General features: G+C 58.4%; 1 protein-coding gene across 1 annotated transcript; it reads right to left on the bottom strand.

The window, feature by feature from the left end:
• Positions 1-616: 616 nt before the first annotated feature.
• On the bottom strand, positions 617-19,932 carry GRK2 (G protein-coupled receptor kinase 2). The gene is made up of 21 exons (XM_074336759.2): positions 19,682-19,932; positions 9,510-9,586; positions 7,624-7,697; positions 7,387-7,488; positions 7,211-7,285; positions 7,027-7,088; positions 6,170-6,221; positions 5,832-5,923; positions 5,304-5,403; positions 5,134-5,212; positions 4,900-5,030; positions 4,530-4,624; positions 4,348-4,455; positions 4,085-4,151; positions 3,636-3,736; positions 3,039-3,105; positions 2,866-2,961; positions 2,458-2,620; positions 2,169-2,305; positions 1,964-2,077; positions 617-1,862 (listed from the first exon to the last, which is right to left on the bottom strand). The coding sequence occupies exons 1-21, from the start codon at positions 19,792-19,794 to the stop codon at positions 1,698-1,700; spliced, it is 2,070 nt and encodes a 689-aa protein (XP_074192860.1). The 5' UTR covers positions 19,795-19,932; the 3' UTR covers positions 617-1,697.
• Positions 19,933-27,892: the final 7,960 nt, after the last annotated feature.

Genomic DNA, 27,892 nt, shown 5'->3' with positions numbered 1-27,892 from the left:
CTCCACCCCCAGCAGCCTTCCTTCTCCATTTGCCACACGGTGCTTTGGCTGTGAGCCCCTCAGCCCTGCCCAGCAGAGCCCTACATGGGGTCGCAATGGACACCACCCAAGGGGTCTACAGGGCAGGGATAAGGGAAAAAGGAAGTAGACCAGAGTCTCTGGGTATGAGAGGCCTGATCTGGGGACTCCCTCAGGCCTCCTACTGGGGGAGCAGAGGGGAGGCCAAAGCCAGAGACAGCCTAAGGGCCCAAAGGCTCACTATGGCCCTGAGGGCAGAGACCTAACTGTCCATGTGTGGTGTCCTCATGTGCCTGGCAAGCCAGGGTGCTCAGTGCAAATGTGATACCAAGCACCAAACTGAAGGCACCTCCTCCTGCTCCCTTGGGCAGTGGACAGAAGACTCCTCTGCCCCTGCCCCCCAGGTAGGAGGAAGAAGTGGTGGGGTAGGAGACGGGGAGTGGGCTCCCCCCACCCCACCCTGGAGAGGCTGGCCCTGGATGCCTGCTGTGTTGGTGGAGGGGAGCTGGCGCCACCAAGACCCTCGCCCCTGAGGCCCTAGCCCAACAGTGGCTGAAAATGGTCATTGGACACAAAAGAGTCTGACACAGCCAAGGAGTCAGGCACCATTTTTTTTATAAAAACGCATAGTCTCATTTTCCACTCTTTAAAATCACATTCAAAAATCGGCAAAGAAACGCCCCGGGGAGTGAGTAGATGGGAGGGGAGGGTATGCGAACCCAGCCCCAGGGGGAGAGGGTGCGACACCACACGGCAGCGCGACTGGCACGAGGGGGCATGCGGTGGGCGAGGTGGCGCCCTGTGGGTGGTGGCACTGACGGGACGTGGGACTGGGGCTGGATAGCCCGAGGGGCACACTGACTGGCCTGGAGTGGCGAGGGCTGGCCCCCCGGCCCCTCTCACTGTGCTGCCAGCCCACCCCGACTGGCCCCTGCAGTCCTGGGCAGACAAGGCCTTGCCCAGTCCAGGAGCCTGGGGACCTCAGGGCAGGCTAGCATGTGGCACAACCCGAAGTTGCCTTTCTGTGGTCTCTGAGCCCGGGTGCTTGGGTGGAAGAGGGGGGCTGCAGTGATGGCAGCAGCACCTACTGCCAACGCCACCCTCCTGGCCGAGCCCCACAGTGTCCACGGAAGGTGAGAATGGAGGCAGCTAGTGACACAAGGACTCTTCCCAAGTGAGGGTGCAGGAGTCTAAGTCACCACGGGAGGTCCTGGGGTCAAGGAGACAATGGGCTCCTTCTCCACCAACTGGCTGGAGGCAGGACAGTGCAGGGTTATGTCCCTGTCACAGGAGGGGTCGTGGTGGGAAAATTCAGGTAGTATTCCCATGCTGCGGCCTCCCCTGCGGTGAGGGATGCTGGGCCACCCAGCTGTGCCGTGGGGACAGAGCACAGCCCATAGGGCCGGAGGTGGCATCATCCCCGGGAAGGGGCGGGGGGCTGCTGCTCTCCCCCCACAGGAAGACACTGGGAGCGGGTGACCCTGGGGGGGTCAGGGCTGAGAGGGGCTGGACAGTGGCTAGGTTGGTGGCAGCAGGAGCCAAGGCAAGTGGGGGCTGGGGCCACAGGAAATCACAATAATTACAAAATAAAACCTTTTCCGCTTTGCGGGAAAACAAATAATAAAAATTCGACAAAATAAATTAGAGGTTTATAAAAGGCGGGCGGGCAGGTGGGGGGGTCAGAGGCCGTTGGCGCTGCCGCGCTGGACCAGCGGCACCTTGCTGAGCTCCACCACGGGCGAGCGCGCCTTGTTTTTCATCTTGGGCACCCGCTGTACCAGCTGCTGGGCCTCGCGGTACGCGTCACGCAGCTCCTTCTTCCACTGCACCAGCTCTGGGTCGCTCTGCACACGTCGCGGGGTCTGTTAGGTGGGGCCTGGGTGCCCCAAAGGCCACTCTGTCCCCACACCGCCCCTGCCTGCAGGCCCCCCAGGCCCCCACTCACGTCGCACTGCAGGACGAACTGTTTACCGCCTCGGATCTTGAGAAGGAGGCACTTGCGCTCCTTGATCTGCGTCTCCTCCACCGACTGGATCTCCTCCATGGTCAGCAGGCTCTGCTGCAGGGCAGGGAGGGGCAGGCAGGGGCCGTGAGGACACTGGACAGGCCCTGCCAGCTGGCCCAGCCCCATGCCCCGGCCCCCTCCTTACCGGGGCCTCGCCCTCGCCCCGCCACTCGAGCCGGTTGGGGAACAGATAGAAGTACCGCCGCTGCCACTGGGTCAGGAAGGGGTTGCCCATCTTGGACATGTAGCCGTGCATGATGCAGTCCTTGCCCAGGGCGTAGTCTGCCGCAAGAGAGCAAGAGAGACCCCGCCAAGGGTTTGAATCCTGGTTCGGCTGCTCTCTGGCCGTGACCTTGGCTGGGTTCCTGAAACCCAAGCCTGTTTCTCATCTCTAAAGCGGACAGTGTGCTCCCACAGCAGCCAAGGACGCTCACCTTCCTCATGGCCCAGCTGCTTGTTTTTGGTTTTCTTGCGGGTCTCCAGCCGGTCCGTCTCAGCATTGATGGTGTCAAAGACGGTCTCTGCCACCTCCTGCTGCCACCGCTCGGAGATGGTGAGGGGGAAGTTACGGTAGAGCTCCTGGTCGCTGTCCAGTAACTGCACCGTGGGAATGTGGGAATGGGGCAGGGACATTCGTCACCACAAGCCTGTGTGGCCCCAGGGCCCCCAGCAGGGTGGTCTGGTCCAACCCCCACCTCCCCCGGGAACATTTGGGGAGAAGAAACCTGAGGCCCAGCAGCTGATATGGCTGGTGAAGGATCTCAAAGAGGCAGAGAAGGGACGAGGACACCCCCAGGACGAGCTCAGGGCTCAGGTGGGGGAGGCCAGGAAAGGCCCAGCACCTTGATTCCTTTTGTGTCCTCCTCATCAAAGGAGCCAATGTCAAAGGCATCGGCGGCGTTCACCTCTCCTCGTGGGGGGATCAGCGGGGGAGGGTACTGTGGCAGAACGGGCTGGGCATCAGCACGGGGCCAGGGCTGCAGGACGCCCCACCAGCCCTGGTCCCCACAGTTACCTTCTGCAGGAAGACCATCTGCCAGTCCAGGGAGCGGAAGAAAGGGCTCTCCTTCACCTCCTGGGCCCTGGAGAGAGATGCAGGTCATCCAGGCTGGGGCTTAGTCTGGGCCGTGGGGCAGGTGGCGCAAGCTAACTGCTGGTTTAGCCACTCTCTGGCTCTGTGACCTTGGGCAAGTTCCTTAAACCTGAGCTCAGTTTCCTCATCTCTAAAATGGGGAGAACTGCAATTCCCATGTCGTAGGGCTGTTGTGAGTTTTAACATTGTAAATCTTGCAACATCATGCCTGGCACTTAGTAAATTTTTCATAAACATAAAAAGCTTCTTTCATCATTGTCATCACCATACTGGCTACAATGGCCCCTCCGGAAGCCAGTCCCCAGCCGACTCCAATAGCTACACCCTGAGGACACTGGACGGGGCTGGCTGTGCCCCAACCTGTGAGCTCCTCAAAGGAGGCTGGGACCATGGAGGGAGTTTCCGTGATTGTCCTCAGGGGGGCACAGGCAGAGGCCTGGACACTGCAGCACGCCCGAGGGCCCAGGGCCTGGCTGGGAGGCAAGGCCTGGGACAGTGGCCCCGGTCCCAGGCACTCACCCTCGGCCCAGGCAGCCCAGTCTCCGGTTGACGTCCCTCTGCAGTAGCCCCTCCAGCAAGGAACGAAGCTCGGGGGAGAAGGAGTCAGGCAGCTCCACGGCCTGTAGGAAGGAGGGAGACGTTGGCAGGGGCCAAGGAAGGGCCCCTGGCCCCATCATAGCTCTGGGGCTCCTGAGGCTGCTTGGGGTGGTGGGAGGGGGATGGCCAGCCCCCGGCAGGAGACACAGGGCCCAGCTTCCTAAGTCACCCGAACAGGCATGTTTGCTCTGACAACACAGGGAGGGGGAGCCTACGGGGCAGGAGGCCAGAGTGGGGATGAGCCGCCCAAGATCACTGCTAGTTGGCGAGAACCAAGAGTCCGTGACCCTGAAACCCACAGGAGACCCCAGCCCCACTGTGGCTCCCCACGGACTCCACCCAGCATCCCTGGGCTGGAAGCCTACACTTACCATTGTCAATGTCATGCGGTCAATCTCATGCTTGTCTTTGGTCTTGTGCTGCCGGAAGGGGCTGTGCCTAGGCAAGAGAGGCCAAGGTCAGAGGACAGGAATCAGGAAACTGAGGCAGGCCACATGGATGACCCTTGTCCAAAGCCAGGTGTGGTGCCACTATAATACCCAGGCAGCTGTAGGCTCCTCCCCCAGGCTCCAACCTAGTCTGGGAAAGAGCTGCTTTGTCCTGTCCTACCAGCCCTCCTGGGACAGCCACTCACCCCCGCAGCAGCTTGAAGAGCATGCAGCCCAGGGAAAACCAGTCGGCACTGCTGTCATAGGCCACGCCCTTCTGCAGAACCTCAGGGGCCATGTACCCGTGGGTGCCCCTGTGGAAGCAAGGAAGCCATGAGCAGGTTTGGCAGAGGGTTCTGGAAGGGAGGGTGGGGGCTGAGGCACTCACACGCTGGCGTGGGGCTTCTTCTTGGAGAAGTCGCAGGCTAGGCCCAGGTCTGAGATGCGCACGTGGCCATGCTCGTCCAGCAGGATATTGGCTGGCTGTGGAGGAAGCCCAGTGAGCTGCCCCCCGGGGTGGCTCGGGACAGGGCCCAGTCAGGCAAGATGCCAGGTGGGTCACTGCCTTCACTCTAGAGGGTTACAGGTGTCCAGGGACAAGGCCCCAGGCATTGATCACCCCCACCCACCCACCCCCCGCCAATCAGCCTGAATCCAGAAAATGGCTCAGTGGGAAGGAGGGAGCAGTGGGAGCCGGCTGGCCCTGTCCAGGGAACACCACTCCCGTGGGAGAGGAGGGACAGGCCTTCACACCTCACCTTCAGGTCCCTGTAGACAACGAAGCGGCTGTGCATGTGCTCTAGGCCCAGAATGATCTCCGCTGCGTAGAAGCGCATGTCGGCCTCGGAGAAGACCCCGTGCTGGGACAGGTGGTAGTGCAGGTCCCCGCCTGAGGGAGGCAGCCCCGCGGGGCGCTCAGCCCCCTGCCTCCAGCCCCACCCCAGCCCCGCCCCCAGCCCCGTGGTCCACCGGGGGCCAGGCCACACACTCACCGTTCATGAGATCGAGGATGAAGCTGAGCTTGTCGGGAGTGTGGAATGCGTAGGACATGCAGACGATGAACGGGCAGTCCTGGGAGGCGACAGAAGGGAGGTCAGCAGAGGCTGCCCAATGTTCCAGAGCCAGAGGCTGCTCCGGGGGCCAGCCCGCCCGCCCAGCTCACCCCGGTGCTGACGAGGGACAGCATGATGCGCTCGTTGAGGGCCAGGGTCTCCCCCTGCTTCATCTTGATGCGCTTTTTGTCCAGACACTTCATGGCGTACCTGGGGGGGGGGGGGCGGTCAGTCAGTCAGTCAGTCCACTGGCACCTGCAGTGCAGAGCCCAGGGCTGCTCTGGGGCCCAGGGTCGGGGGTCCCCAGGGGTCTTTTTGGGAAGACACCACGACAAACTTATGACACACTGAGACAGAGAGAGGGCAGGAGAAAGTGCTGGCGGGTTGGGGGCTCTAGGGGCGGGGTGTAATAGCACAAGAAAGACGGGGGGGGGGGCAGTGAGACAGTGGTGGGAAGTGAATGGTGGGCACACGGCCCTTTGCAGAGAACAGCCCTTTCAGGCCCCTGCCACCTGGCTCCTGGGCCCCTGGTCCCCCTCACCATTCTCCCATGGACGTCCATGCCTTCAAGGCACCCTCAGAGGCCCTCCCTTCCCTCAGGCATCCCACCCAACGCTGCCGGCTGAGCAGGTGCTCACATCTTGCCCGTGTCGGCCTTCCGGCACCCATAGACCTCGCCAAAGCCCCCTCGCCCGATGATGCGATGCACGCTGAAGTCGTTCATGGTCAGCTGTGGGGGCGGCAACAAGTGGGGTCACTGCAGGCGGCCTGGGCCTCTTATGCAGGGCCACCCTCACCTCATGCTTACATGCCCGGAGCCACCCCCACGGGGATCCTGGCACTGACCCCACAGCTGCCGCACCAGGGGTGGAGGGCAGACTCTCCGGACCTCTCCAGCCCTGGCCAAGCCCGGGGCCAGCTCCCTGGGGAGCAGCAGCAGGGAGCCCAGCTCTCCGTGCCCACCCAGCCCACTCACATGGATGTTGAGCTCCACGTTCTTCCATTGGCAAAATCGTGTGAATTTTTCACTGTAAGAGGAGAACCCGGGCTCAGATGAGCCTTAGAAAGTAAGTGGAATGATGCTGGGCGGGAGCCTGCCCCACCCCACGGCCATTCCCGGGGATCCTAGGCCTCGGTGTGCTCTTCTGGGACTGCCCAGGAACAGTGCCATCCGGAGCTGGGACCCTACCCTGAACACTGGCCTGAGCAGGGCCTGGCCACTGATCTTTGGGTTCCTGCTGAAATCAGATAAGCTTAGAGAGTTCGTCTTCCAGGCTGACCTACAATTCCTGCTGCCATATTCTTGACAATGCTCGTCTCATCCCTGCTTGCATACCTCCAGTGACACAGCACTCACTCCCTGTGAAAACTCCCACGCCATGGCTAGGGAGCTGGGACCCCAAGAAAGCTGTTCCTTCCATCAGGCTGAAATCTGTCTACAACCCCCACCCAACCAGGTGGGCTCTGGCCATGAGGGCCTGAAGAGGGGGCAGTGTGTCCTCTTGTGCCCGCCCCTACCACCCCCTGACACTTCTCAGCCCAGGTGGGCCCAGCAAGATGCTAGACAGTCTATGGGAGAGAAAGGTGCATAGGTCCCTTGTTCCCTGGAGAATCAGCGGGGACAGGCTTGTAGGTGCCCGGTACTCAGAAGGTTGGAGCGGGAGTGTGGAGGAGGGGATGACTGGGCCTGCCTAACCTCTCAGGAGTTCCTGCCTGAGGAGCAGACAAGCCCGGGTGCCCCCTGCCCAGGGCCTAAAGCACCTCCACCATCCATACCCCTCCCCAGGACGGCCTCTGCCTCCCCCACCTTTCCTGCTTGCACCCTGCTCTCACCTCTCGATGAATTTCTGGAACACATCCCCTCGGAGGTTTTGACAAATCTCTTCGATGTACGGCTAAGGGAGGAAGGTAGGGGTTGGTGACTGCGCCAGAGTGGGAGCCAACCAGACTCCTTGACCAGGGCCGAAGGTGACCCTGGCTGGGCCGGGAGGCAGTGGGGAATAAGCTCAGCACACACCTGGAAGAGATCTGGAGGCACCTGCCTCTTCATCAGGTGGCCCTGGACATGTTCAGTGGCACTTTTCGAGAAGGGCTAGGGAAGACAGAGGTGGCTGTGAGCTCTCCGCAGGGCGCCATCCTCCCTTCCCTATGCCCAGGTGGCTCTGGGCCGGCAGGCGGGTCCGGGACACTCACGTGCGAGCAGGCCAGCAGCTCCTTCATGATGTAGGTGTCGAAGATCTCTTTGCTGTAGGTCACACGCTCCTCCTCCGTCTCCAGCTTCTCGTATTTCTTGATCTAGAGGACGAGATCCCCACAGGTAACCTTCCTCCCAGCAGGGTCTGGGGGTGCCAATGCCAGGCATCTTGTAGATTCAACAGAAGCAGCCCCAACCTCCTACCTTTCTCCAGGCAGAGCAAGGACCGGCCTTACCTCCTCATAGAACTCCACCAAGGGCTTAGCCTCCTCCAGGTGTTTCAGGCAGAAATCGCGGAAGAGCAGGTACCCTGAAAGCAAGCATTGAGTTGCACTGAGCCACACCTCGAGGCCTTGCTGTCATGGTGGGTGGTGTGGGCTTGCGGCTCCCCAGGCCGAACTGGCCAAGGAGGTGGCAGAGGTGGTCTCTGACCCAGGCGGGGGCTGGGCAAGGTGGCCTCACAGGCTGCCACCAACTGAAGATTCTTGGATTCAGGGTCAGGGCACCCAGTTTCTACCCCTCCCAGAATCTGCTTCCTCAGATGGTGGCTGGAAAATGACGGTAGAGGCCTGGGCTCGCTACCCTCTCACTGCAGTCTGGGGCCTGCATGTCCTGAGAGGGTGACACCCCACCAAGCGGGCTGTGCAGGTGTAGTGAGATCCACTGGGCCAGGCCAGAGCTACAGCATGGGGGAGGAAGGCAGCTTCCAACGGAGCAACGCCCCTCTCCCTGGACCACACAACCTCATCATCTGGCTGATTCTCTCAGCAGCCCTGAGAAACAGGGAGACAGGGAGGGCAGGTCCAGTTGGGGAAACTGAGGCTCAGGGAGGCCTCTAGGCAGGCAGTATGTGGCAGGCATGAGAACATGGGGCTCTTCTACCCAGTGGCAGGTCCTGGGAAGGACAGGCCAGGGAGTGGGCCCTTGAAGGGCATGGGCCACTGGGGAAGGGAAGAAGTGAGACAGGCTATGGGAAGGGCTCACAGGACACCCCAGATAGGCCAGGCCTCACTCCTCCCAGGGAGGCCTGAGGCCTAGCCCCAGAGCAGCCCTAGAGGGCAAAGCAGAAGTAAGGGCGGTCCCTGAGCCCTCCAGCCCAACTTGGGTGACCAGTTTATGTTGGGTGGCTTTCCGTGCCTCTTTGGGGCACTGTCATCACTGCCTGGGCACTTCTGCCAGAGCTCGCAGCCATCACTTCCGGTAACGGAGGCCTGGCCCTTCAATATTGTGCCTTTGAGTAACTCATGACCAGGGCTTCCGAGTAGACAAGGGGCTTTCACTGGCACCGTGTCACCTGGTCCTCCAACAGGCCTGAGTCCTAGTTCCCAGGTGATTCACCAGCAGGCTCAGAGGTAAAGCAACGTGCCCAAGGTCACACAGCACAGGCAAGGGAGGACCCAAGCTGTGTGCTTCCTGACACACTAACTCCCTAAATCTGACCTCCAAAACCTGATCCCAGCAGGCCAGGCCAGGCCATTCCCACTTCAGAGCTGAGCTCCTATTCTCCGTAAGGCCAAATGGAGCCCAAATCAGACCGTGTGTCGCTAGAGCCGGCTTCCCTGAGACCTGTCCCAACCCTGCCCTATGGGCCATGTCCCCACTCTGACAAGAGGCACCAGGCACTGGAGGAAGAGGAGTGGAGGACCAAGCCTGCCCAAAGCAGGTTGCTCACAAAGAGGGCCAGTGGGGGTGGGGGTGGGTTGGGGTGGGGGTGGGCCGACCACAGCACGGCAGGCGCCACAGGAAGGGCCCCGCCCCTTCCTGTCAGTTCTACCAACGGCCCTGAGCAGCTGTGCCTGGGCCAAGGGGAAGCTGCAACTCACAAAAACAAAAACCCCAAAGGAGGAACTTCCCCGGGCGGCCCTGGAAGACTGCTGGGCCGCCACCCCCTTCACAGGGCAACCTAGGCCCACAGCCAGGGGCTGGGAGGCACAACAGGTCACAGCCCTACTGCCACTCAGAGGCTTGCGGGCTGCCCTGCCCCAGTGGAAGGGAGGCCAAACCTCCTGGGAGCTAGTTGGGGTGGGGGCCTCAGGGTCCTCCTGCCCCCATGCCCCAGGCCTGGGCAGCTGGGCCAGAGGTGGGAAGTCCTTGAGGCTGGCAGCACCCCCACTGTACTCACCCAGCTTCTGGGAGAAGATCTTCTCAAAGGTCACCTCACCCCGGTCCTCCAGGTACTTCTGCATGACACTGCGGATGCTGAAAGACAGGGACACGGTGACCCAGAGCCCGTCAGGCCTCCTGGCCCTGCTTCCCCAGAAGGCAGAAGGCCAGTGCCTCCTGCCCCAGAATCCAGAGTGGAGGGCTCTCACTGCTGGGGGCTGTCACTGCTCCCTGCAGGAAGGCACGCCACCCCGGTGGACCCGAGGTCGGGTCCACACCAGAAAGACCTGAGGAAGTCTGTGCCTGCCCCCCAAGGCTCTGTCCCCAAATGCGAGGGTGGCCAGCAGGTGGCTGCTCAGAAGTTTGGTCCCAGCCCTGCCTTGTGCTGGCTTTAGGAACTTGGCCAAACGTCCAAAGTCAGGCCTCACCCACCAGCACATGATGGATAACCGAAATGTGGTCTGTCCTTACGATGGAATACTGCTCGACCTTAAAATGGAATACAGCAGTGATGTATATATATATATGTCACAATATGATGAACCCTGAAAGCATTGTGCTAAGTGCAAAGAGAAAGTCACAGAAGGCCACACATTATATGATTCCATTTATATGAAACATCCAGAACAGGCAAATCTTCAGAGACAGAAAGCAGATTAGTGGTTGCCAGAGCCTGGGGGAGGAAAGGGGAGTGACTGCTAATGGGGTTTCTTTTGGGGGAGACGGAAGTGTTCTGGAATTAGGTAGTGGTGAAGGTTACACAACATGATGAATGTACTAAAACCCACTGGACTGTACACTTTAAAACGATGGATTTTATGTTATGTGAATTATATCTGAATTTTAAAAAATAGTTAAAAAAAAAAAAAAGCCTCAGTTCCCGTGCTCCTAATACTTGCCCTTGGGTTGCTGGGAGGCGGCAGGGGAGGGGCTGGTCACTCTGACAGGAGGCCCAGGCCCAGGCTTCCGCCTGGTTAGCTCACCCCCAATTCCAAGTAGTCTGGGAAAGCAACACCGGGCTATCCTTCAGGCCTCAGATGCACCTTTCTGTCCCCTTGTCCCTCTCCTGGGCCACCTGCTGGCCTGTCATCATAGTCAGCTGTTGGTCATGTCTGGCCCTCACTAAGCAGGGGTCCTAAGGAACACTCTTAGCTGCCTGTACTGCAGGCCATACTGCAGTCACACCTGAGCCCATGCAATGCTCATATGGCCCTTAGGTATGTGGGGTCACCAGCGGGCCACTGATGAAGGGGCTGCAGCTGGAGAACGCTGATTAGAAAGCCCGGGCTCTGTGTCCTGACCTCGCTGCATCCCTGCGCCCCATCTGAAAGCCCAGCATGGGGCCCTGGTGCCTGCTGCCCATCGTCTACTGGAAGGAGCCCTGCATCCCTGTCCTCCAGGCAGGCCCTCCTACAGCACAAGTCCTGGGTCTGTGACATTAAACAGAGTGTGCCAAAGCCTGAGTGGAACCCAGTCAGTTCCAGGAGCCTCGAGAAAGGAAGTGTTCTGGGCCCCGGGAGAGGCTGTGTGGAGAAGGCGGAACTGCACTGGGTTCCTCAAGTGCAAACAGGATGTCAACAGGTGGTGAAGCCTAGGGCAGGTGAGTGGACATAGGGATAGGCAGTAGGCAGGAAAGGCCCGGCCAGGGATGAGCAAGAAGCCATGGGTCAGGGAGGAGGCTTGGCAGGGGGCACTTAGAAAGCTTGGTCCAGGGTGGAGAGCTGAGTGGATAGACTGCTGGAGGCACCCACTAGGGGAGGTATCTGATGACACTGAACCAGGAGTGAGGGAAAGAAACAGGGTGGGTAGAAGAAGGCCTGGGCTGCCAGACGGATGGAAGGAAAGTTGGTAAGGCCAGCTGGAAGGCAAGCCAAACCTGCAAAGTTTCGAGGCTTTGGACTCTGTCAGAGCAAGGCCGGGCGAGGAGGCTCCAGGCAGGGCCAGTGTGGTAAGTGGACCCTGGGCCTGAGCCTCTGGGCCTGGGCTCGAAAGAAGGGGACTCCAACCCTTTTCCGCTTAGCACTTTCCTTCTGAGATTGTCTGGGTGGAAGCCCAGGTCCTCACTCAGGGAGCGTACAGAGCTGTCATAAGCACAATCCTGAAGCCACGACCCCCTCCTCTCCCTCCCCACCCTTGGATTCTGGGAGACAGCCTCTGAAAACTGTCTCCAACAGGAAGGAGGGTGCCGATGACCAGGATTGTTGTCGTGTCCCCATCCTGTGACTCCAACTGACAAGATCCCCAGCTGAGGGCCAGTGGCCTGGTGGCCCTGCACTACCACTTCAGAGCTGGTTCCTTCTGGGAAAGCGAGGACACCTTCTGCAACCAGCACGCACACCTGCCCATCCTGGGGCCACACACCAGCCACCACCATCAAGGACACATCTCCCCAGCCCGACGGCACTGACAGGGACTCAGGGGCCAAGGCCAGATACCAAGTCCCAGTGCACTTACATCACAGCAGGAACTTGAAAAATCTGTGAATCTAAGACACATTCCTGTCTTGGGGCCTGAGACTAGAGACGGGAGCCCAGGAGGACTGGGGCACAGTCTAGGCTGAGCTCTTAGGGCTCCCAGCTCTGCGAGGGGACCTCCTGTTCAGACACTGGGACAAGCCTGGGTGTGCTCGGGCACAGCACAGCTGGAAGGGCCTGGTTGGAGGCAGCAAAGGCTCAGCAGGGCAGCAAGAGTAGGTGGCCGAGACTTAGGGGCACAGAGCCCGGGAACCCCACAAGGGCCAGGTGCCTGGATTTCTCCCGCGAGGGGGACCAGGAAGGCAGGGCCCTCACCAGCGCTTGGCTCAGCTCTGGGCTCTCAGCATCTGCACTCCAATCCTATGGCAGGGGATGAGAAAAAGCAATCGAGGGAAAACATCACAAAATGTCCATTCTCCACAGAGGTGGACAGTCTGATGGTGATCAGGTGTGGTCAGGTGCAATGTCCAGACAGGTAATGCAGATGGCAGGCAGCGTGACTCCAGCCTGTCTGGGATGACCCCACCATGTTCCCTGCGATAGTCACTGAGCCCCAAACCCACTTCCTGGGAACCAGCAAGACTGGTGCCAGCTCAGCAAAAGCGACGCAATGGGAATGCCCCCCGGGAGTCAGGGAGCAGCACCACCACTTCCTGCCACGTGACTCGGTGGCCCTGCGGAACAGCGAAGAACTGGACACGCCAAGGTCTCCGCTGGGAAACACACTCTCTGAGGGCCTGCCCAGCAGGGAGGCCAGGCTGCAGGCGGCACAGCCTTTCCCTGCCTGGTGGCTCTGTTGTGGCCTCAGCCCAGGGACAGCAGAAGGCAGACGGCTCCGAGCTGCCTCGGCAGCCAGACCCCGCCCCCTCCCCCCCCAGAAGCCTGCATGGGACGGCCGCAGCATTCTTCCCAGCCCACAGCACTTCACTTTCTTCCATAAAAAGAAAAAAAATGTTTTCTAAATAAAATAAACCCCCCCCCCCAACCAAACACAAGGTTAGATTTGAGCAGCGCCCTTGAAGGGATGGCCCCCAAAGTGGCAGCATCAGGGTTTCCTGTCCATTCCCACAGGGCTGGTGGCCAAGGGAGCTGGCAGGTCAGAAAAATGTGTCATGGGGGACACTCCCGCCAGAGTGGCAAGTATAGCCTGGCACGGGAGGTAATGGCAGCCTCCTGGGCTGGGTCACCTCCGTCTCTAACACCCGTTCCCTGATACTGGCGGTCTGGAGTGGCGGGAAGCCCAGAGCAGCATTCCAGCCCCCACCCAGGTCAACAACCCCAATATCCAGGAGCACGTGGCTCCCAGACCAACTGTAGGTTGTCAAGAGAGCCAAGTGGCTGCATCTTCCCTCCCAGAAGGACCCTAAGGCTCCCAGTCCCTCTGCGGAAAGGGCCTTGGGGCACCCTGTGCTCTCATGGTTGGAGGGGCGCTCAGGCCTGCATTCCAAATGGCTCTCCCCACCTTCCTCTCCGGAGGCCACGCCAAGTCACTAACTTTAATGTCCAGTTTCCTCATTTGTAAAATGAGGATGTCAACAAAATGCTGAATTGTCACCACAGCGCTGGCATTTAAAAAGCCTGAGAGGACAAAACAGAAGGCGAGCTCTCCTAAGATGCTAGTCTCACTGTGAGGGCGTCGGCTGACGTCCCTCCTAGAAGAAGCCCTCCCGCCAGGATCCCACAGTCTGTCCTCCTTCTAGAATGTGACTAAAGCTACACAGTCTTGTTTGGTTCTCTTCCACACCTGCCATGTTCCCGGGGCGTGGGGCCTGTGGCCATCCTGACAGGTGAGCCCTGAGCAGGGCCAGGCCCAGGCCCAGGAACACTGCCTTTGCCAGCTGAGTGGCTGCAACGCCACTCTGCCCAGACCAGCCTCACGTATCGTGCTGCTCAGCCTGGGGGGCAGAGCCCCATACCTGCCCTGCCAAAGTATCGAGAGCCCCTTGGCAGGAGGCCCGCCCCACCATGGCACGGAGCTGCCTGGCCCCACTGCCTGGCACTGCCACCTGCAGCCATGGCTGTTCCCACCGGCTCCAGGTGCTCCGAGGAGCAGGCCCAGACTGACCTGGTGGGGGCAGGGGGAGCATTTCCTCCCTCTCGGCCCAGAGTACAGGTTGGGGGTGACAGGACAGGAGGCAGGGAGGGAGTGAGGGCTGTGGGGGAGAACTGCAGGTACCTTCCGGCACCACGTGGTTCAGAGGAAAAGCAAAGTCTCTCGCTCTGTGGCATAGTGTGGCCTGGCAGGGTGGTCTGGGCCCTCCCAGATGACTCCCACGCAGGGCTACGGACCGTACACGTGGACTGGGTGGGACTGCAGGGGTCAGAGGCAGACACACTCCTTTTGATGGTGAGGACATCAAAGCTAGAAGCTGAGTAGCTCCCCGAGTCCCACACGGAATTAGTGTCAAGCAAAGGTCCAATTTTCCCTAATAAAGGGCCTCCCACCAGGGAGGGGCCTCCCCTTAACCTCCGTAGAAGAGCAAGATCTCAGGGGACTCCAGCTTGTGCCCCAGCTGCCTTCCCCTCCACCTGCTAGTGGCTGAAGACAGCAGGTGGCATCTCTCCTGGGAGCCCATCAAGCTGGGGGCAGCCTTGGCTGGCAACTGGCAGGCCAGGGGCCATGTCTGTCCCTGTGGCCATGTGACAGGGATGTCAGAAACATGAAATCCCAGGACGGTGCAAGGTGGCACGGGGGCTACGGGTCCGGTGCAGCCATGCCGGAAATGCCACGCTCTGGGAGGTGACAGTTAACAATCCAGCAGAGTGGAGGCTGTGGTCGCAGCTAAGGCACTCTTCTGTGGCATTTCCAGGAAACCTGGCACTGAGGTGGCAGCGGTAGGAGGAAGTCCCCTGGGGCTTATTAGTATTTCTCAATGACTCTCCCTGGGGCTGACAATGTGCTCAGAGCTCGAGGACAGGGCCACAAACCAAATAGGAAAGACCAACCCAAACAGCTAACTACGGAACAAGCCCTGGCCAGGGAGAAAATGACACCCACTGGGCACCACACACACAAGACCACCACCGAGAATGTCCGCTGCAACCCAGGTTCCCAACGGCATGGTGGCCACAAAGGGGCTCCTTGTAGGATCTATAGGAAGAAGGACTCTGGCGGCCTTGTCACATGTCCTGGCTTCTATATGAATATGACACAAGCACCACACCCGGCAATTTACTGCCATCGCATTAGAACACCTCAAGAACAAACTTCCAGGGCTCTGTGCCCCTGGGGGACAGGAGGGGCTGTCCCCCACCCCAGACCCAGGATGGCTCCCAGAGTCAGAGAACTTCCCCTCAGAGAACAGAGCTGCTACCGCGTTTACACCAGGAAACCCACTGTGAAACCCTGCTTTTCTGCCTGTGTAGACGCTAGCCTTCGTGGTAAGCAGTGATGCATAGAGAGCTTGTTATTGTGTGAGAAAAAAGCTGCCGCCCAACCCCTCATTTTTAGTTTCTCTTAGTTTGAAACAGCTTAGCGGTAACTTGAGTGTACCGTCGTCTTTCTTATGTGACCACGGAGGACACAGGGCCCCTCGGGACCACAGGAAGACAGGGCAGGTGTGATGGAGGCTGTGCATTCCCCAAAGACTCTCACGCTCATGGCTTCTGTTTGTCCCCAGGCGGGAGCATCATATCCCGGAAGCCCCAGCCATATACACGCAGCCTGAACTCCTTGGGCCCCAAGAGCTCAGTACCTCTGCAAAGCTGACCTGGGTGCCTACCCGGGGTGGGGGAGCAAACGCAGGCTGCAGAAGTGCGCCTACAGCTGACCTCACAGGGATTTACTATTAGGAATTGATCGTCCATTAATAGGACCCATTATTCCTGGATTTGGGTTGACAGAGCCCAGATTCCCCTGCACAGATTCCAGTCTGTGATGCTCATGCTTGCCCGCTCAAATCCCACAGTAAACAGGCGGGTGAGCAACTTTCATGACAAAAAATGTGAAACCTGGTGCTCAGAAAAAGAGAACAGATGGGAAAAGGTGTCCCAGAGACCCATTCCTGGGGCATGCAGGGGCTTCAAAGGCCCAGAGGGAAGGACTGCTGGCAGGATCGTCTTGTTTTCAGCGGCAGGAGCGGGGAGGACGATGATACTGGAGTGGAAAGTTCTGGGGAAGGGATAAAGGCTAGTGATGAAGGAGTGGAGGGAGGAGGAAGGGACGCAATGTTCCCTTGCACCCCTTCCCCCCACAAATAAGGGCAGGAAGTTCTGGAGGCAAAGAGTTAACAGGAACGAAGAAGCAGCAGAGGAAGAGTGGCCGGTCTGGGAGACTGGGAAGCCAGCAGAGGGCAGGAAGAAGGAAATCTATGGTGGGGGAGGGACCAGGAAAGAACCGAGAAAATGGAAGGCTGCAAGAGGCACCCGGCTCCAACAATCTGCTGCTGGGGCTGCCACTGTCACTGGGGACAGCAGGGGCACCTCCTGGGACCGCCCAAGCCGGCTCCTCAGCCAGGAGCCCAGAGATTAATTACACGAGGCCTCCATGGTCATATTAAGCAAATGGCGATGGTTACAGGGCTGCTGCTGGAAAGGGAAACAGTGGCTCCTTTGGGGAGAGGCTCAGACCACAGACCCTGAGAGGTCACTGGTGAAGGGGCAGCCCTCTCGGTTTACCGATGTGAACACTGAGGCTGTCTCTGCCAGGATAAGGGACGTGCCTGGGTCCCATGTGAGCTGGTATCGGGGCAGGATTCAGCTACACAGCTCTGCTTCCTTCCATGAGAAGGTGGAGAAATGGGTCTGTTTCCTCAGATTCTATAGGGTGACAGAAGGGGAGGCCCCTGAGCCAACTCAACTCGGCCCTGTGCCCAACAGCTCCCTACCCCAGCCCTGAGGAGTCAGAGCTGTGATGCCAGCCCCAGGACTCGGCCAAGCCACAGCCTGGGCACCAGCCAAAGGGAGGCTGCCAAGATGGACCACCCCAAGGTGGAAGCAACTCCAAATGGCACCTTGTCATGGACAAACCAAAGCCTTTCTCCTTGACCCTGACCTTGTGGGTGAGGGATGATGTGACCCCCCAGGCGTGGAGCTGCCTCCTCTAGGCACCAGCGTTGCCGGGGCAGCCCAGTTCTGTCCCAGCCAACGAGGAGGGGGCTGGGCCTTATGAACTAGGACAGCTGACGGTGCTGGGGGCTGCCCTGCTGCCAGGCTACCTCCCCAGATCCATGGCTCCCCGGACAAGGGGTGCCAGCTGGTACATTCCACAAAACATGGACAGATGAGAGCAGAGGTGTGGAGGGCTGTGCAGAGGATATGAAGCACAGCAGGGAGCCCAGGGACCCAGGTTAAGATTCCAGCTTCCCCCGTGACCAAGTCTCCCTCTCTGAGCCTCAGTTACTCCAACTATTAAATGGGAGCATTCCACCTGCTGTGCCAGAGTTGTGAAAAGGATAAATGGAGTAAAAACACTTTGCAAACTGGGGAGTGCCTCCGAGGGTAGGAGGCAGCTGACACTGGCTGTGTGAAGCATAAAGCAAAGGCTAGCATGTCCTCTGATGCAAGAGGCCTGGACTCCTAGGGGCAGCCCAGGCCTGCTGCCCAGAGCAGCTCTGGCCCTTCCCCGGCCTTAGCTCACCAACGTCGGTCACTGCTTAGAGCCTCCAATCCATCTCACAGATGTGAGTCATTGCCAGATGGTGACCCTACACGAGAACCTGTAACACCTGGCTCTCAGCCCAGGTGTTCCCCTAAACTAACAGCCTACCTGGTTTCAGACATCACACAGTGCTGACAGTGCTTGAGCAACTCTACACGCAAGGCACGGCCTTGTTGGTTTTTGGATCAACTGAGACGACAGGTGTCAAAATAAATAATAAATTATCATAATTTCCACCATCATTCCCATCACCACCATCATTACCACAGATAGTAAAGCAGACAGGAAAAGAGGAACATCTCGTTTCTCGGGGTGCTAACACCTGCAGAGCCGGCCCAAGGCGGGGCCCCATCAGGAGCAATGCATTCTGGGGAGAGATTACCCAAACGCAGAGAGTTCCAGAAAAGGCCCCACCTCACCCTTTTGCAGAACTCCAACCTACAGGAGAGTCTCGAGGGCTTGGCCACCAAGGAGAGCCGTTACAAGCCCCAGAGGCTGACTCCCCCGTTTCCTCCCTCGTGGCTTTGTCATTTCTGAACTCGTTTTTGTTCTAACTGTCACTGCTCCCTGGACAGCCCCCAGCTGAGAGTCAGTCTGGTTCCTGTTTTGAGAAATCTGATTGCAAATGTCTTAGAAAAAAAGGGCCCTAACGGCCTTTTCAAAATGCAGACCAATTTTCCTCTCCAAGGCCTAGTGTTCAGTCAATCCGAAACCCAGTGAACAGGCCCCGAGGAGGGCACGGGAGATAACGGCATGGCACCCCTCGCAGCTTTGGGACTCGCTTCAAAGACTCAGGACACCACATAGTCACAACCTCATTTCACACCATCCACATTTCACAGATGAGAATACCGAGGCCCAGAAATGGGAAGGGACTTGCCCAAAGTCACATGATAAGACCATAACAGCTAGGACAGGCCCAGCCTCCAGGGCTGGCCGGGAACCAGCATGCCAGCTCTCAGGCAGGTATGGAAGAGTTGCTGGGACAGGCCTCACCACGTGACCCAAAGAATTGTAGTGGGCACACAGCTCTTGTAGATACGGAATGGCCAGGCCCCGGCTCAGGCCAGAGTGGTGGACGCGATGTGGAACTAGAAGCCGGAAGCCCTGATCTGGTGGCTGGGCACCACCCTGGATTACCTGTGACATTGGGCAGGCCACTCACCTCTGGGACTTCAGCTTCCCACCTGTTCCCTGGGGACAAAACCATACCTGTCCTATCTGCCCATGGGTGGCCTCGAGGCTCAAACGATGGGAAAATACTCTAGAAACCGTAAAATGCCGGACAAGCCTCGGCTCTCGTCTGTACCTGTATACTTCTGCACCTACATCCTGCACCGTTTCAACTTTGACACCAGGTGCAATGACATCAGTTGTCTCACAGAGAGGTGGCAGCCGTGGTCCAGCTGCTGCAGTGGTGCTAGAATGTCCCCCAGCAAACAGCACCCATAGGGCACCATATGTAGGGCCGGCCAGAGGAGGAATACAAGGGGTGAGAGGCAGTGGGTGTCTCCCCCACTGGGAGGGGCACACACCACACCCTGCTCCCCCCACCCCACCCCGACCACCAAAGCACTCTCAATTGCCACCCCAAGCCAGTGACCCACCTGGGCGTGGAGAAGACTTATTGTCTCCCCCAAACCTCACACAGTGCTGACCAGAAGACGGGGTGGGGGGTGGGGGGGGGACTGGGAGTAGAGGCAGCAAAAGGATGAGCGATACAGTCAGGCCAGGTAGATGCTGAGAGGCGGAGGAGGGGACCCCATGGGGAGGGTGGAGGAGACCAAGGGTTGCCGGACGAAGGGGAGTGGGGCCCCGTGGGAGAAGGCACAGATGAGGGCCCCGCAGAGCGCACGAAGGGAAAGGGAGGCCGAGCGGAGCAGGGGGCACCGAGTCGGGTGGGGAGCCAGTGGCTGGAAAGCCTTGGCGCCGGGGCACTCGGGTTCAGGAGCACAGGGCCTGGTGAGCAGGGCTCGGTCAGCGCCGCGGGACCTGGAGCGGCGGCTGGGGCAGAAGGGGTCACGGGGCAGTGCCCCGGCGTCTGCGGCTGCGGGGTCGGGGCTGGGCGCTCGCCACACCCGACAGGGAGCGGGGCCAAGGGGCCGGCGGCCGCCTCACCTGGGCTCGGGCAGCAGGATCTTCTTGCTGGCGCGGGCGGCCGGCGTGGCCTTGCTCTTCTCCATGGCCATCAGGTAGCTCACGTCGGCCAGCACCGCCTCCAGGTCCGCCATCTTGGCGGCGGCGGCGGCCTCTCCCGCCGCTCAGCTCGGCTCCGCTCCGCTCCGCTCGGCTGGCGCGCTTGGCCCGGTCCGGCCGCTCCGTCGGCCTCGGGCGCCGCCGCCCGCCGGCCCCGCTCGGCGCCCGCGGCTCCACTCGCCGCGGCTCACAGGCGGCGCCGCCCCATGGCGCCGGCTCGGGCCCGGCCGCGGCTCGCTCCGCTCCCGCCGGGACTGCAGTCGGGCCGCCGCCGCCCGCGCCCCGGAGCCGCCGCCGCCTCCGGCCCCGCCTGCCGCGCACAGCGCCAGCGAGCCCGCGAGGGGCCGGGCGGGCGGGCGGCGGCGCCCCCTGGAGGCCGCGCGGGCTGGACTTGGCCTGACCCCAGAGGCCACCCAGACCCCATCTCAGACCCATCCCGGACCCCGACCCCGGGCCGGGGTCACCACCTTGACCCCAACTCGGATCACAACTCGGATGCCAGACTCCGCAATAGACCACGTCCTGACCCCAGGCTGGCACTTCAGAGCACGATTCCAGGGACTTGGGTCTCAGGCCCTGACTACAACCCCTGACTCCCGGATCTTGGACGCAGTCGAGGACCTGACACCAGACCTGAATACCATTCATGACCCCATACTCCAAACAGGACCCCAGACCCAAACCTTGGACACCTCTTATCTGACCATGACCTTGGATCACAACCATGAGTCCCCGACTCCACCCAGACCTTGAACCTGACCCCAGACCCCCAACAGGACCCCACATCCAGACTTTGGACTATGACCTCAAACACTGATCATAACGTCAATCCCATCCTGGTTACTGATCCCAGACCTTGATTCTAACCCCGAACCCAGACCACTATCATGACCCTAAACCCTGAACATGGGGGCGGGGCCCAGATCTGGTCTTGGACTGTCAACGCTAGACCAGGGTCCTAGACCCAACACCAGGAAGTGTGGAAATGGGCTCAGAACCAGGACATCCAATTACGACCCAGACTGGACCTAGAACCCCTAACAGATTGCCATGAACCTGGGACCTGACAACTGTAGTCAGACTCCAGGCTTACCCCACCCCCAATCCTGCTCAAGACCCAACCCTGGCCCCAGGACTCCCACGCAGGACCAAGGACCTTGTACCAACAACCCCTGCCCTCCCTAGACCAGCTGTAGACCCAGGCCCCTGGCTTGCATCCCAACAACCCAACTATTGAATCATGATGGAATCATCATAATTCCACAACGTGAGATCCAATCTCTCTCATCCTGGTAGGGCACAGGGGTCTGTCTCAGTGCTGCCTGGCAAGGGAAAATCACTCTGGTGAGAGCCCACGGGGTTGTGTATAGGGGAAATCCATGTGTTTCAAAGCAGTACCCCCTATCTCAACATGCCCTTCTCTAGAGCTTCTGCTTTCCAAGGTGACAAAGTTCCCTTCCAGTCTTGGGCACAGGGAGCGCAAGCCTCCTGCCAATTTGTGAGTCAGGAACGAGGACCCTTTTACAAAGCAGGAAGCCCTTCCCTGTGCACTTCTCAGACTACCTTCTGAGAATAGCCTCTGCAGAGCTTGAAACCAGAGCACATCAGAGCTGGCAAGGTCCCTCTCAGTGGGCTGAGATACTAGGACTCCAGGCATCAGTCTTGACTCCTCCCTGTTCCCCTGCCCTAATCTACTGGCGCCACACCCTTCTGTCTGAGAATCTTCTTGAACCTGTCTGCTTCTCAGGATCCCTATGGCTGCTGCCCTGCTGCGGCCCCTGACTAGAGATACCTCTGTCAAATTAAGATCTGATGGAGTTACCGCTGCTTAGCAGGGACGAGCAGAGCTCCAGGCCAGAGGGCGCTCCAGGCCCCACCTACTCTGCCCAAAGCAGATCAAGTGAACAAGTTCCTTAACCTGTAAGTCAAGGTTGGATGACTGTGCCCGGCTCCCCTCCCCAGCTTGTGTTGCCACCACCCTCTGCACCTGGGGTCCCTCTGCCAGGCCACCCATCCATTCTCACCTCTGTGACTTTGCTCTTCCCTGTGCCTGGAAGCCCTTTGTGTGTCCTCATCCCTCAAGGGTCCTGCTCATCCCTTAAGACCCACTTCCTGCCGGTAACCTTCCCCAACCTCCCACCCACTGTGTACATCTCTGATTCTGCACTTACCACCCAGTTCCTTGATTTTGAACATCATCAATTGTAAGATGCCTCATGTCATGTTTTTGACAGTGGGATGGGATGAAGCTTTATTCAACGTTTGCATCAATTGGAAAATGCATCCTGATGTTGGAAGTGCTAATTATGGAGAGAAAAAAAGGTACATACCATCTCCAACTGTAACTGATGCTACAGTTTATCCCTTGCCCCCAGTGCCCACCACAGGACCAGACGCAGAACGGCCTAGTCAATGTTTGATGAGTGAATGAGCTCCTCAGCCGAAGGTGCCACATGGAGTTTGGGGAAGAATAGGGTCAGAGGCACACAGGATGCCACAGCAGAAGGACTAACGTCCCCTCCTCCCACCCCTCCCCAGCTCTTCGGGACTCTGACTACAGCCACACGCTGGCCTGGGTTGTCTGGAGCAGCCTCGATTTAAAAAATTCTTCCTGATGAACTTGTCAGACCAGAGTCCCTGGTGGTTCTCAAATGCCAGCCATCCTGCTTCAGGAAATGGTCCTCCCCTCCCCCCACCACCTGAAAACCGACTGCCCCTCCCACCCACAGCCCAATCTGCAGCCCCAGCAGGCCTGAAGCTGGGGTCCTTCGAGAGAGCCAGTCTCCAGGCTGCCCTTCGTTGGTTCATGGGCAGTGGAAAGCGGCTCCTTTCTAGAAGCCCTGGCTGGGAAGAGGATGGTGTTGGGTTCCTGGCCTGGGCGAGTTTCTGGTCCGGGGAAGGCTATTTTTTGGGGTGGTGCTGCCCTCTGGTGGTTGAGGGAAGGTGGATTGTAAACTTTCTTCAGTCATTCTCTCCACAAACTTTTGTCTCCTGCCCAGACTGTGCCAACCTCTGGATGGGATGCTGGCAGTAAAAGAGGAGGGGAACCCCATCTCTGTCCAGCTGGCAGATCTGCAGACACATCATTACCTGGCATCTCCCCTGGATGACTAATAGGTGTTGCAAACTTAAAACATCCCACACTGAGCCCTTGCTTCCACCACGCAGCCCCTGTGCAGCCTGCTCCTCTGCCGCCGCCCCATCTCAGTCATGGCTACTCCATCTCCCAGAAACCTAGGAGTCATCCTAGATTCCTCTCTTCCCTCACCTGCCCCTGCCACCATGTACACACACACTGTCATCCAGCCTGTCCTGTGGACTACCTGAAGAATACCCCCACTTCTTCCAGTCCTTCCACTGTGCCCTGCTGAACCTGATCTAGTCCCATCACCTCCCACCTGGTGCTGCCGTCCACACCAGGCTCCTCGCGGGACATCCTGCCTCTCATCTAGCCAGAGTTTTTACAGGCCTAAATCAAACCTCACCTCCAATGACTGGCCCTGCACTAAGGATAAAACCCACCCCTTTTCCGTGGCCTGTAAGATCTGCACCGTCTGGCTGCCTGCCCATCTCTCTCATTCAATTCTATCCCCTTAGTCTCGTCTCTCTGGTCTTCCTTTTGTCACTATAACAAGCCACGGTCACTTCTACCATTTCTACCTCAAGGGTCTTTATAATTTCCCTTGCCTTGAGTGCCCTTCCTTGCCTTCCCGGCACACCAGGCTCCTGTTCACCCTGCATCTCCTGGGCTGAAAGCTTCCTGCTCAGGGCGCTCTCCCTTAGTGCCCCTGTTTGTTGTGGTTACTGCTGCCTTCCTTACGCACCTCTCATGGCTCCCAGCACAAAGTTAGGGCCGCAAAGAGAAACAGGATTCAGTGGTGGCCTAGTCCAGTGGGGAAGAAAACCGCTAAATGCATACCTCCAATTAACCTGGCAAGAACTATAATGCAAGGAGGTGGGGTGTCCAGGAGGGTCAGTGGAAAAGTTGGGGAGGGCAGGGGAGAGACAGGGAAGGTCTTGAACTTGACATGTGTGCACGTGAATGTGAATGAGGTTGGGAGTGAGGACTGGCACATGCAGGTTTCCTCCTGCCGGGGCCTCCCCTCTTCATCTCCATCCTGGGCTTTGAAGATTCAGGAGGATGAGTTTGGCTGCTTCCCTGACCTCACCAGGGATGTATGGATGCTGGGATTTCACTTCATTCACTCACTCACTCATCTGACACTGTTTATTGAGCTTCTACTACATGCCAGATACCGGTGCTTGGCCTTGAGGATCCAACATAGGGAGACACAGTGAACTTACGGGCAAACTGCACACAGTAACAACCACTGACATTTATTGGGTTCTCACTATGGGCAGAGCACTGTTTCTAGAGCCCAGATGATCACATTTAATGCTCAAAGCATCCTTATGGGGCAGGTGACAAGGTACTATAAAAGCCAAGGAGCCTCCTCGTGTGAAGCCGTTTGAGGAAGGGCTTTTTTGCTAGAGCCAGAAGGATGGGAGGAAGCAGCTTTGTTAGGGGCAGGAAGAGCTTTCCAGGCATGTGGAACAGCAAGTGCGGAGGCCCTGGTTATCCAGGAGGCTTCCTCATCTCCAGGACTCCCTCCCTCACAGTCTAAGAACTTGCAGGGGCCCCTCGACAAGTACACACGAGCTGCACGCAACTCTGGCCCGGGCTTCCAGACCTCTGGCTCCGCCCAACTCGCTTCCCGGGAGCGGCGCCTCTTCCTGGAACCCTTCAGAAGGTCACACAGTCTCCGCACTGCCCCGGGACCCAGTATCCTTTTCCGCTTCGGAGCCTTAGTCCGGACGTGGCACCAGCCTGTGGCCCGCCCCTCCCGGTCTATGGCCGGGTCCCCAACCCTGCCCCAGCCCAGCCCCGCCCCTGGCTCCGCCCCCGCCCCTTGCCCCGGCCCCGCCCCGCCTCTGGCTCCGGCCTCGGGCCCCGCCCCGCTCGGCCTCAGCCGATCTCGGCCTCTGCAGTGCGTTACCCCCGGCCCCCGCCCCGGAGCCGTCTCCAGCGCGCATGCACCCAGGCACCCTCGTCTTAGCCTGGAGCCGGAACGTGCTGTGTTCACGCGGCGCGCGTTTGTGTCTTGACATTCCCAGCCGCCTGTGAGTGTCCGAGGCATGGTCTCGTAGTCCCCACCGGCCCCTTACTGTGGCCACTGGTACTTGCTGTGTCGGGGTACTGGAGGACGTGTGTGGCCAAGATTCGGGGTCAAATGCTAGTGCCACCTCGTATTGCTAGTTGGGTGTCCTAGACAAGTTACTTATCTGAACTTTGCCCTTTTCATCTGTGCAAGGGGAGTCCCCAGCCTGGCCTCACTGGATTGTTTTGAGGGCTAACGGAGATATGTGCACACTGTTGGGCTGGGGGAGATGGCTTTCTGAGTGGCCACTGTCACACGTGGAGTATCTTGGGTCTCACTTGTGTCTCCCTCTAGGAGTCCTCCATGGTCCTTTTCTCTCATTTCATTTCTCCCCTCCTCCTTTCTCTACTTCTGTTTCTCTTTCCTTTTCTGGGTTTTTCAGGATGTTTTCTCTCCATGTGTCTGTGTCTGCTTCTGTCTCTCTGTCTTGCCTCTCTAGCACTCTCATGGCACATTCTGGGGGTGCTAGCAGCTGGACCTTCCCGCCTTTTGTAGCTCTCTGGAATGGGGTGGGTGGCAGAGGCAGAAGCTGGGTGACAGCGCCAGGCCAAGGACAAAACCAGGTGCTCCTGAACCTCAGGTGTCTGCTCTTACTGTTTCCTGCCCACATATGGGTGTCCAGCATTGAAGTTCCCTTCTGGGCCTGGGCACCTGGAGAGGTGGTGGATGGACAGGTCTTCCCAGCCAGGAAGTGCCTGGCCTGCTTGGCTACTGCTGGCCACTCAAATGGCACTAAGCACATTGCTGGCATGGAAGGGCAGGAGAGAGCTGGGATTGTCCGCCCCCCCGGATTGGCTACATCATTTGCTGGGCCCATTACACACGAAATGCTGCCCCCTGTTCAAAAATTAAGAATTTCAAGATGGCAACAGCAAGCCTTAAACTAAGCGTGGGATCCTTCTGAGTTCAGGGCCCTTTTGATTGCATGGGTCACTCACCAGTGAAATTGATCCTGTCTCCCTGTCTTATACACCCACCTTTTATTACACTCAGTAAATTTCCATACTCCCCCCACTCCTGGGGCAGATAAGGGGGGAGGTAGAACTAGCTAAGACTAGCCCCCCTCTCAAGGAATGTGAAGTGCCACAGGAGAGAGGTGTGGGCACATCCAGCTTGGACGCTCAGCAGGGAGTGAGACAGCTGGGGAAAAGGCTCAAGTTCCGGAGTCCCAAGCCCAGTGTTGACATATGTCCCAACTCTGCCACCGGACCATCACTTTACCTCTCTGAGCCTTGGCTTGTCATCTATAGATGGGACACATGCACGTGGTGCGGTGTGAGCGAGAAACGCAATCACGTGTACGTAGAAAGGCCAGGGAGCTGGTGGATAGGGCCCCCACTTGAGCCGGAGTCGTTTCTACCAGCCAAGACATTTCAGGCACCTGTTCAATGGCCATGACTCAGTTTCTCACCTTAAAATGAGGATAATAGTAGTAGTGTTGCTGTGAGGACTATATGAGTTACATGGAAGTGCTTACAACAGTGGCCAACACGTAGTGAGGCCCATTAGACAGACACCAGCTGTTTTTGCTACTATCGTTGGCTGAGGAAGACAGAGGATGTCCAGGTTAATCACTTCTGGTTGGAGGGGAAACGGGAAGGGCTTCTGGAGGAAGAGGTGTTTGAAGGAAGGATCGATTTTTCAGAGTTGTGGTGAGAGTGGCATACCACATCCTAAACACAGCCACGCCTGGGGCTCAGAGGTATCCAGTTCAGCCCCTTAGAAGAGCCTACTATGTGCCCACCACAGTGCTTCCAATTTTACAGATGCCAGTGGCAGGATGAGTGTGTTAGTTAGACATGATCATGGAGGGTTACTGCAAGTTTTTATGTGCCTTAGGAAGGTTCACAGCTGAATGCAGGATTGGAAATAGCCACCCCCCCAGAAAATAATGGCTGGTAGCATTAGCACAAGAAACGAGCGGGAAGATGTATGAGGTAGCAGAAAGTGAATTTGGAGAAAGTGGCGACAGATTGGCTGTATCAGGGAGGGATGGGCCTCTGGGTATCCAACCTATTGGGAACACTCACTCAACAGTATATCTTGGGCATCTATTATGTGCCAAGCTCTGTGCCAGCTGCTGGGGATAACATGGTGAGCAACACAGACTGACCTCTGTCCTTGTGGAGCTTCCCGGTGAGCGGGATTTCAAGGAGTTCTGAAAACCAGGAGGGTACTGTGGGAACATGTGATCCGGTCTTGGGCAGGGTGGGAGACGGCTTCCTAGAGGAAGTGACATGTAAACTGAGGAAGGTGTACCAGCAGAGGGAACAGCATGTGTAAAGGCCCAGAGATGGTAGAATTGAAAAAAAAAGTTGGCTATGGGTAGAGAGGAGTAAATGGGCAAATGGTGAGGAAGCTTGAGGACTTTATCCTGAGACAGACATTCGGTACTGATGGGTTTTCAGCATAGTCAATTCTTTTACATGTTCTGGCTCCCAACATGAGGACACAGTTTGCCTAGAGGCCTCAGGGCTCTTGCTGTGGTCAAGGTTCTGGACAATGGTGGCTTGAACTAAGGTCGCAGGGAAGAGGTTACTGTGAGACAGATGGTTTCTGAGATATTTAGGAGGCAAAACTGACCCTCTTCCTTTTCTGGCAAAAACCAAACGGCCACATCCATCTCCATCCTCAGGAAGCAATCGTGTGAGTAGTCCATTGTCCGAGCCCATTCTTTTCTAGAACGTGCAGAACTGGAGATGGTCCATAACTGTCTGTATGCAGATCCCCCAGCACCGCTGAGGGAGGTGAAAGCCTCCTCTGGCACTCCCTGCTCTCCTAATGCTGCTGTTGGGGGAGGAAGTGGTCTCCGGCAGCACCCAGCACACGTCTGAAGGCCAGAAGCTTGTACCCAACAAGTCAAGTGACATAAAACAGCAGGATGTGGTGAGACAAATGGCACCCGGAGTCTGTCTAGCCCAGACCTTGTTCAGTGACCCAAGCAGGCACTGCCCTTTAGAGGATGGAGGTGGGC

The sequence above is a fragment of the Rhinolophus sinicus genome, chromosome 14 (genome assembly GCF_057876585.1).
Source record: "Rhinolophus sinicus isolate RSI-liver-muscle chromosome 14, RSI-T2T, whole genome shotgun sequence".
Classification (NCBI taxonomy): Eukaryota; Metazoa; Chordata; class Mammalia; order Chiroptera; family Rhinolophidae; genus Rhinolophus; species Rhinolophus sinicus.
This window is presented reverse-complemented; position numbering and strand designations above follow the sequence as displayed.

Excerpts from the sequence above, each read along its gene's own strand:
- GRK2 (XM_074336759.2), bottom strand. The coding sequence starts at position 19,794 with ATGGCGGACCTGGAGGCGGTGCTGGCCGACGTGAGCTACCTGATGGCC. Across the intron at positions 2,306-2,457 it reads GCAGCTGGGCCATGAGGAAG|ACTACGCCCTGGGCAAGGAC; the intron begins GTGAGCGTCCTT and ends CTCTTGCGGCAG. Across the intron at positions 1,863-1,963 it reads AGTTCGTCCTGCAGTGCGAC|AGCGACCCAGAGCTGGTGCA; the intron begins GTGAGTGGGGGC and ends CGACGTGTGCAG.